Source organism: Pinus tabuliformis, chromosome 4_1 (assembly GCF_031772625.1).
Source record: "Pinus tabuliformis cultivar Carrire ecotype Pingquan chromosome 4_1, CPIR1, whole genome shotgun sequence".
In the NCBI taxonomy this organism is placed as follows: domain Eukaryota; kingdom Viridiplantae; phylum Streptophyta; class Pinopsida; order Pinales; family Pinaceae; genus Pinus; species Pinus tabuliformis.
The window spans coordinates 202,440,061-202,450,489 of NC_142303.1; the positions used below are offsets into that span (position 1 = coordinate 202,440,061).

Here is a 10,429-nt window from a genome sequence, read left to right on the forward strand (position 1 = left end):
ATCCCAAATAAGGTAGCATCTGATGTCTATTTGTTGGAGCAATCATCGATTACAGGATTCCTCAATAATCGAATCGCCCCTGGTTGTCAGAGAGGATATGGTGGTATTCATCATGTGTACAAATAGCTCATTGAAGAGCTTCCACAACCAGGCAACTTCATATGAGATCATACTCTCTGAGTTTAGACTTCTGTGATCCATATTAATAATAACAAATTCTTTCGGAAACAATCACATAGGAGAAATTTTGTCGACGCGTTTCGAACCATCCAGTGTGGTTCATCTTCAAGACAATATGATGAATCAGATCTAAGCAATGAAATAAATAGATGAAGAGAGCAACTAACTAGCCGTTAGAAAAAACTGCTAGTTTGAAAAAATATACTTAAATTTCTATTTTATTATTGTTTTTTCTAGTTAAATTGTTTTAATTATTATTAATATTATTATTATTATTTATTTAATATTATTATTATTATTATAAATAAATAATAATTGTAAAAAACAAATTAATAAATTAATTATTATTTATATATATATATATATATATATATATATTATTTATTTATCAATTTAAGTTCAAAAAATATAAATATAAATAAATAAATAAATTATTATTATTATTATTATTTATTTATTTATTTATTTATTGGATTTTATTAAATAAAATTATAATATAGATATTATTTAATTTCATCATTATGATAAAGATATTATTTAATTTAATATAATAATAATAATAATAAAAGATATACTAATAAAGCTATATAAATAATTTTAAGAGATCGGGGCAGGGATCCAGCCCTGTTGATGCTCCAACCATCGTCTTTGCTAAGGTTAACGGACCTTTTTTCAATTTCCAAGGCCTCTCTGAATTTACGATGATGAAAATGGTCAACCCTAGCTATGACTTCAGCCTCTTCTATACAAATGTGATGATTGGTCTTTTCAGCATGTTCTGCCAAGGCTGAGGAGCGTGACCTCCCATGCTTGATGTCCGCAGCATGTTCACAAATCCTCTAATTTATGGATCGACCAGTCTCTCCAATGTAAGGAGTCCCACAGGAACAAGGAATAATATAAACTCCCTTCACGTCCTTGGGGTCAACAGGATCCTTGACCGATCGAAGAGAACTTCGAATAATGCGAAGGGGTCTGAAGGAAGAAGGAATATTATGTTTCTTTAGGATCTTTGCGATTCTGTCTGTGCTATGTATTCGTGGCTATGTATTTAGTCTCGGCGGTGCTTATATCAACCAACTTTTGCTTCCTGCTCATCCATGATATCGAAGCAAAACCCAAAAAGAACCAGCACTGAAAAGTGCCCTAATGATCCTCCACACTGCTTGCCCAGTCAGCGTAATCATGCAGCTTCATTTTTCCGGCAATGTATCTCAATCCATGAGAGATTGTGCCCCCAAGATATCTTAGAAGATTCTTGGCACCAATCCAACGAGGCTCAACCAAATACGAGCTCACCATGCTAACTGCAAAACATATATCCGGACAGAAGTTCACCAAGAACATCAATGTAAATGAGTTTATGAAACTCAAAGGCATTTCCCAAATCTGGTCTAGCATCACCACCATATAACTTCTAAAAGCTAAGATCCTCGAGGTAGTCATGGCCTTGCAGTTTACCATTCCACATCCAGAATCCAACTCCCTCTTACTTCTGCAAGTGAGAGGGTCTGCATCTATCAAAAATAGGTCGTTCTCAGAAGGTGCCGGTATGAGAGGTCCATCATCCACAACCTTCAAACAATGGTTTGGATCGGCTTCATTCTTCAACTTCATTTGACAGCTATCAATCCTCTCATATCAAACCCGAGGTGATTTGCTTCAAGCCATAGAGGGCTTTCTTCCACCTGCACACATGAGATTCCCGATCATGAATCTCAAACCTTCTCGGGTTGTTCCAAACCTGTGGACCTGCTACATGAGGGGAATGGTCCCCTTGTAAGATTTTCCTTCGGTACATCTCAGACATGTACCTTCATGCTCCTTTTGAATTCAGGCATCCCTATCATCATCTGACTCATAGACCTCCGGTGCTATGTGTCAACTGACATGGTCCCCAATGGACTTCCTGCAACTTGATACAAATTGCCAACCCTGAACCCATGAGTAAAAGCATCTTTGAAAATTCTATTTTCAAACACGTACCTTTCCATCGATGAATGCCACCGTGCAACCTTTGACTTCCATCGCCGAAATGGACAACAAGTTCTTCTTGGGATCAGGTACATAAAAGAGATTCTGTAAATGAATCGAGTTACCCTCATTCAATTGAGGGGTAACACCTTTTCCGGGATAGGTGGCATCAGCTCCGAGTATAATCCCACGAATGTTTTCATCTCTACCAAATTAGAGAGAGAGCACCCTTCTATCTGATGGAGTGCCTTGAAGCACTACAATCAATAAGCCAGATTCTAAAAGAATCTGAAGGAGAGGGCCAATACAAGATAACACTTCTTTATCTTATTAGAAACAACATTTTATTCTTCATACCTGGGGTTCCTTGCTTTCTTGAAGAGTTAGCCATTCCTTGATGACCTGCACTGTCATTCTTCTGAGCATTGAAGATGTCCCTGGAGTGATTGTTATCATCATCGGTGATGTGTCCTTACCATTCGGACACTCCTTCGCATAATGGCATGTGCCTTTCCTTAGATTCAGACTCCCCATTGAAGTGATCTTTAGGTAGGCCATCAGAAACTTTCGCTGCGCCATTCTGATAATATTCTCTGCTTCGACTTCACCCTTGGTGAATTAGAAGAGGGATGAACCATTTATCCTTTTGTCCTTTCCCAACTGTCTTCGGTGATTTCTCTTTCACTCTTGCTTGGGCTTTGTCTTCACCTCAGCTCTGATACCATGTTAATTTTAGGTATGTTCTATGCTAAAGCAATTTATTTCAATTTTCACAGTTAACTCAATGTCTTTTCCAGATTAGCAATCACATCAGCATTAAAGTAGACTGCAGATAGAACATAAATATAAATTGCAAAAGACAAGCCAAAACAAGAGGACACATGATGTGGCACTAGCCAAGGACAAACCCCAATGTGGGGAAACCCTTGATCAATTCATCTTATATGTTCTTCAATAGTTCAGCGGAGAGAGAGAGATAGTACATTTACAACAGAAGTCAACACTTTGACTTATCTAGATAAGAGCATAGATCATCTTTAGGAAGATGATACGTGAGATCAGTTGAAGACATGCTGCTTCAACTGATTCTCTAAGGTGACTACTTCACCTATCATTGTGCTACATCTTGTCATCATGTTGCACCTCACCGTGCTACACCATGTTGCACCCATCATCACAATGTTGGACCTCATGCTACTGTTGTCCCAGTGTTTATCACTAATGTACCTAGTGCCATGGCTGCACCATGTTGTCACCCATGTGCTTGCTGCACCATTGCTGCTTTGTGTCCTTGCTGCACCATTGCTGCTTTGTGTCCTTGCTACACCAAGTACTATACTGTTGTCCCAATGTACTTGCAGCACTGTGCTTGTTGCTGTCCTTACTTTACCATGTTGTTGTTGTCCATGCTTCTTGTTGTTGTCCATGCTTCACCATGCTTGCAGCTATCCCAAGCTTCTTGATGTTGTCCATGCTTCACCATGCTTGCAATTATCCCATGTTTCAATATGCTTGCAGTTGTCTTATGTATTAGCTTGTTGTCCCTTGCATTGCTTGTTGTTGTCCAACTGCTGCATCTAAACATGTTGTTCCATGCACCTTACAACACCATGTTGCTGCAATATACAATATTGCTGCATCCATCACATCATGTTGCACTCCTTTGGGGTATTCAACACTCCATGTTAACCCAACACATGGCTCCCACAGGCTACTCCGAATCTGATCCAAATTTGGTCAATATCCTTGACCCAATGCACCTCTAACACCACTCCAAATCTGCTTGTCACTTTGTTGTTCCTAACTGTTCTGGTTAGGGCACTTGGGCAGCCCTAAACTCCTCTTAATAGTCCTTGAACAACCCTCCAAATCTGCTTGTCACTTTGTTGTTCCTAACTGTTCTGGTTAGGGCACTTGGGCAACCCTAAACTCCTCTCAACAGTCCTCGAACAGCGCTCCAAATCTACTTGTCACCTGGGTAGCTTCAACATGACTTTGTCTTAGGCAGCTTCACCATGACAATGTCCTAGATCTAGGGCACATAGAGCTAGGGCATCATCTTCTAGGAGCTGCATAGATCCTTCTTCCCCATGGCAGCATCTAGGGCAGCTCTTCTTAGGGCATCATATCTCTTAAGATCTATCCTCCCACCAGAACCCAAAGACAAGTGCAAAGGAAGAGATCACAAGAAGAGTGTGTACAAATGACTAGCAAGCCACCTATTTTTATACTAAAACGTTGAGCACATGTGGGTGTTATTTAGTTGTTGGCCAACCTTGACGAATTGTCTCATAACACAAATAAATTCATAACTCCATGAATACTTATCGGAATTGGATGATCTTTAGATCAATCCTACACCTCTCGATGAGAGGGATCCAAGAAAAATATCATTTGCCATAAACAAGATGACCCACATGGATTTTGGCCCTAGTTGCCAACTTTAACATATTAGATATGGCTATAATAAATAATAAGATGCATTGTGGCATAATGGAAGCATTAGGAACAAGAGCTCGTGACATCACCATAGGAAACATGAAGGATGTCTGATAGTCAACTTTGAAGGATATAGCTCTTGGCGACCTCATTGAAAGATCAAAGGAAGAAGTCATCCAGGACAAGTCTCATCATACATCAATTAAAAAGCGAAACATCTGTTGAATAAGGATATGCAAGATGGAATCCTCATTGGGGGATTCACCAATCTAGAGAGGAAGCAAGTGTTTCATCAAGAACTCCAACTTGTGGAGTTCATGGGATGATGGTATGATGACATGAGAGATGAAGCAAATCAAGGGATTGAAGATCTTTTCAATCAAGGAAGCTACTGAAAGAAGCCTAGATGACCTAAAGGTAAATGGGTATGTATGCTTGTATTTAATATTATAATGTCATGTTGTATGGTTGCATGTAACATGGATCACTACTTCTATCTTGAGAAGCATGATCAAAAGAAAAGGATCTCCTCCTCTGAAAGGATGCAGGAAGGCATAAGTCACACTAGATGAAATACATAATATGTCCTCATATGGAGGATGAGGTGGTTGACTACAATTAAGGAACTCTGATTGGAAGCTCTTGGGTATGAAATATATGGAAGAGATCGTAAAATATGCAACAAAGGTAGAAGGCATTCAACATCCGAGACCAAGAAGAGTTGACTAGAATATCTCCCAGAAATCTATGAAGACTCTAATTAGAGTCAGGAAAAAGATGGAGACCCTTGACAATGTATGTCTTTGAGAGATGTATCAATCTACATGCAGGATGCTAATACCTATAGGAAGATGCCATGAAGAAAGACCATCACGAAAGTAATTATGATTTAAGTGTTCATTTCTTATGTTTTGAACTAATATCTGGATGGGCTTATGTAGGACTACCAAGAGGACCATATTGAAGGATGTAATATCCTTCTAGAAAATATGGCATGAAAGCATAATTACATAAAGCAAAGCCAGATGGAAAATTGATGGATCACTTTACGATGAAATGAAGACAAGACTAACTCATGGATGAAAGTGATAGATGGTTTGTGCCCTATGAAGAAGTCCTCGAAAGATGAAGACTCCATGACAAAAGAAATTTATGACATCGAAGGATAAAGGAGTTCTTCAGGCAGCTAGTTGTTCCACATGAGGAGTTGTTGTAGGTCCCTAGTTAAGAGAGAGCCTAAAAAGAAGTTTCTTACTTGTGAGAGGTTTTGGCCCTGGCTTATAGCCTACATGATGTGTTTTTTATGTATTTATGTTCATGCATTATTGTTTGATGAAGAAAAACACTAATAATCTTACATGAAGAAGATTCTAATCTAACAAGTAAAAAGCATTCACAAGCAAACATTAATAAAAGAGAAATCACCTAATGCAAATGCCCTAAATTTCTCAACACCCTTCACTCAAACCAAAATCAATGGTTAGACATGTTAAACTTTTTCAAATTCTATCATATTATAAGGTTGAGCAATCCAAGTTTGAAGCCTTTGAGCTAGATGATGTTTATGTATCTCTTGTTGATGATCCCATTTCTAGTAACGTTGAATCAATGATGAGTTTCATGAGTGATCATGTTAATTAGTGATTTGTAGTTTTGATGTCTAGTTTTGTTGCTACTGCTGCCACTACTCCTAAGGTTGCACAGGAGTTTTAGGAGTCCTCAAACTCAGAGCCAGATTATTTATGTAGCTAGGAGTCCTCAAACTCAGAGCCAGATTATTTATGTAGCTCATGTTGATGATCCCATGTCTACTAGTGGTGATGAGTTTGAACGTGATGAGTTGTGATCATGTTGATCACTAATATGTAGAATTTGTAGTAGGCCAGTGGCCCCATAGCTTGTAGCATTGTTTTTGGACTCTAGAGGCCATTTAGAGCCTCATTGATTATGTATTTTGTTGTTGATATGTATTGCACTCAGTGCCATTTTGATATATTCACCTTTACATGGTATATAGATGAGAAAACTTTGCATATTTTGTCTCTATTGGTTTGAAATCTTAAAAATAGTTTTTTCATTAAAAAATAATTATTTCATGTATTTTTTTAAAGACTGGTTCATTAAGATCTGACCGACCCTAATTTGACCGGTTCCGTTTGAAACCCTATTTGATAGGTGGACCGGTCCAGTTTTGATTACTATGGTTGGCAGTGCTAGTGACAAGAAGAGTACTTCAAGGTGTTGTTTCTCATTGGGCTCAGTAGTTGTGTCATGGTTCAGCAGGAAAAAGACATCAGTGGAATTGAGTAGCACAAACACAGAGTACATGGCAGTTAGTCAAGCAATTTGTGAGGCATTACGGCTTCGCAAGATGCTATTTGGTTTATTTGGTTAGAGGTTGAGACCAACTATGATATATTGTGATAATCATAGTTGTATTAAACTCTTTGAGAATCCAATATTTCATGACTAGTCAAAGCATATTGAGATCAGATACCACTTCATCAGAGACTGGGTTTAGAGGGGAGCTATGAAGCTTGAGTATATATTCACTAATGAACAAGTAGCAGACATTCTCACCAAGTCATTGCCAAGGGGCAAGCATGTATTCTTCAAAGACAAGATGTGAGTGGTGAGAAACACCTTCCTCGGATAGTGGGAGTGTTGAAAATGGTACCAACGAGGTGTTTCCTAAACATTTCTCCTTTTGGCCTAGGGAGACACATAAATTACCTTTTGTCTAAGGGATATTATGGGTTTCTTAATATCGAGGGGGCTAATGTACTTTTTATGTGGAGATGTACTAGGTATTCTAAGTTATTAAAGTCGCGTGATTTAAAAGTCACTTTATGTGAAAAATGTACTAAGTACATTTTATATTCCTAAAGTGGCTTTATGAGGAAAAAGTGACCATGGTACTAAAACATTAAAAGTTCTAGCTAACACGTCTACAGGCTATGGCCCCAACTATAACAGCAATAGTAGCTTATAACAACCCTTGGATCTGTTACATGCCTAAAAGGTAATCATGGTATATCGATGATATGAATGTTACAAGGTGAATATTATTGGCATTTTCTTGATAACCACTCTAGCTAATATTGAGATTTTTTATGGATTTACTATGTGCGTATATACTGTAAATGCACTTTAATAACAAAGCCACAAGTCTGGAGATTGCATGCATACAAAATTTCAGACTGGTTATACCATTGTCCCCCTCTCCCTTTGTCAATACTCATTGTCAAAGATATAAATTTCTTTGTCAAAACATGTTTGTCCTTTTACAGGCTATGGCCGCCGCATCAATAACAGAAAATAATAGCTTGTAACAACCCTTGGATCTGTTACATGCCTAAAAGGTAACCATGGCATATCGATGATATGAATATTACAGTGAATATTGCTGGCATTTACTTGATAACAAACTCTAGCTAATATTGAATGTTTTTGGGAGATTTACAATGTGTGTATATACTGTAAAGTTTCAAGCAAGATATATTAAGGAGTCACAGCATATTGCTTAAATGGCATCGGAGATTGTTTCCTAGTGCGAGAACAAGGTAAAGGAATATTCAACACAAAAATTAAAATGGAACAAAAATCTGGCTAAATCAATTAAATAAAAAGCCATACCTTCTAGCTAGCACGTCTACAGGCATTTCATAACCCCATTTGAAACGGAACTCTGCTGCCTCATTCCGTGCATGCTGAACTAATGACCTTGCATCAGCTGCAAAGAAGGAAAACCATCTGATTTTGAATAGTCCCCTTTACATAGACCTATGTCTGAAAATCCTTTGAAAACCTTCAGATTACACATGTTTCCTTGTTATGAATATGGTATTTGGAGTTTAAATTAAATATCATTCATCATGTTGAACCAGAGCATCATTCATCATTCAAAGCATGCCAAACTAAATGGTGAGATCTCTCATCCGTCGGATGAGATTTTACTTTGATATCTTCACAGACACTAAATCCCACATATAGCCTGGCTTCATCTGTTGCCCTCATTTGTTGAAATCTACTCTAACATAGAATTACTGAAAGTAGAATTAATATTGCCTAAGTGGCTTCATCTGGTACCATTATTGCTACATTATAATATAAAATAACATTATTGAAACAATAAGAAAGACGTGCTGAATTTTACTTCTTCTTGCAGCTATTGAATAGAGAAACATCACTTTATAAAGTGCAGCAAGGTAACTCAACCAAATTTTTTAACAAGCAACCCTAACCTACTCCACAAACATTTAGGAGTAACATAGATTCACTAAAACTTTGCTTCATTTAATAACTATATAGGTTTATCTGCCACAGTTTCCGAATTCGAATTTAAAATAAACAGCAGTGGCAACTATAGCTGGCACAATGCCGGGGCAAAGATAAGCAGGAAGGCAAGTCGGAGAATCGTACCAGTCATGCCAGTTGCTAATAAACCAATGAATTTTGTAATTGGAAAAAGATGGGTCACACTAGTCTGATCAAGTAATTTGTCCTGCAAACGACATACAAAACATTAACCCCTCAAAGTGTAGTAATTAACAACGATAAAAAGCAAAATTATGATAGTGTCGTTGCTTCTACTGCCCAGAACATGTCCATAACATACTGGCACTTTTTTCTGTGTAACGACGCAAATCGAATCCTTCCCGCGCACACCTATGGATGTGATTCCCGCGGCCTTCACTGCTTTGAAAGCATATTCTGAAACCAGAGTAATAAAATCAATATCGCCTTCAAACTTCACTGCTTTAAAACCCACAAAACTACGAAACAAACAGGACGAGGATCATTCCACATTTGTTACCAGAAACGAAAAACAATAAATGTGACGGAAAATGAAAACCCGTACCATATATTTGCTGTGAAATCAGTAATGGATTGAATCACTCGATCATTCATAATTAACACAACCTCGAACCTTAATTTAATCAATCGAATGAAAAAATGAACTCACCGACTTGGTAAAGTCGACCTTCTGGTGAAAATATTGTGATGTGACGATCGTATCCAGCTCCGGTACCGCGACTCATTCTGAAAATATCAGGTAAATCCTCGTAGTTCAGATCTCAAACCCTAAGTGCAGAAAAAATGCAGTGTCGAGAGCAAGGGCTTTTGTTTTCTTCTTCCCTACGCCAAAGTTAAAGCTAAAGTAGAATGTCAGCGGACCGAAAGAGTTACGGTCACCTGCTTTTGAAGAGGGGACCGACGGCTGGGTGGGTTACTGGGGCTAATTATTATATAGGTCCCTTAAATGCCACGTAGGATTTGTTTATGCTCCCAGGATGTAGTCACAAGCACCTGGTGCGCTGACTAGGATCAGTGTAAACTCGATAGTTCATTTGATAGTTTAGGTATAATACGTAAAAACAAATTTAAGAGGTTACTAAGTTACCATGAGATGTGATTCGTTTTGATCGGTCTATGGTTTAATTTTTATTAGAATTTAAGTTTATTTTTCATAGAACAAATTGAGAGGTTATATTTTTATTAAATTTTAAGTTTAAATTTTATGTGAGGAAATTGAGAGGTTATATTTTTATTAGATTTTAATTAAGTGTGGGAGTTATTTTTGGAGAAATAAATTACTATAAGAGATGTTTAATTTTGAGTTGAATTCGAGTAATTTAGTGATAGCATTTTACTTATGAGTAAATTATTTTTCAATTTGAACATTAAGATTTTTTCGGAACTAAGTTTTTTTTTGGATGGTCAAAAAATGAAAAAAGTTTGAGTGGTTGAAACATGGTTTGCTTTCCTATCTATTAGAGTTCAATTTCAAGGACATGTTTATCTCACTGTGATCATTGTGGTGAATTTGTTCAAT

At 37.4% G+C, this 10,429-nt stretch overlaps 1 protein-coding gene across 1 annotated transcript in view; it reads right to left on the reverse strand.

Annotated features, from left to right (window-relative positions):
- LOC149174922 (proteasome subunit alpha type-6) overlaps window positions 1-9,795 on the reverse strand; it is a 90,433-nt gene extending 80,638 nt beyond the window's left edge. The window contains exons 1-4 of the mRNA XM_089419456.1: window positions 9,560-9,795; window positions 9,212-9,306; window positions 9,016-9,097; window positions 8,230-8,326 (exon numbers count right to left, since the gene is read on the reverse strand). Coding sequence (XP_089275582.1) covers window positions 8,230-8,326; window positions 9,016-9,097; window positions 9,212-9,306; window positions 9,560-9,635 — 350 coding nt within the window. The 5' untranslated portion in view covers window positions 9,636-9,795. The remainder of the gene's footprint in view (window positions 1-8,229; window positions 8,327-9,015; window positions 9,098-9,211; window positions 9,307-9,559) is intronic.
- Between the last annotated feature and the right edge of the window lie 634 nt (window positions 9,796-10,429).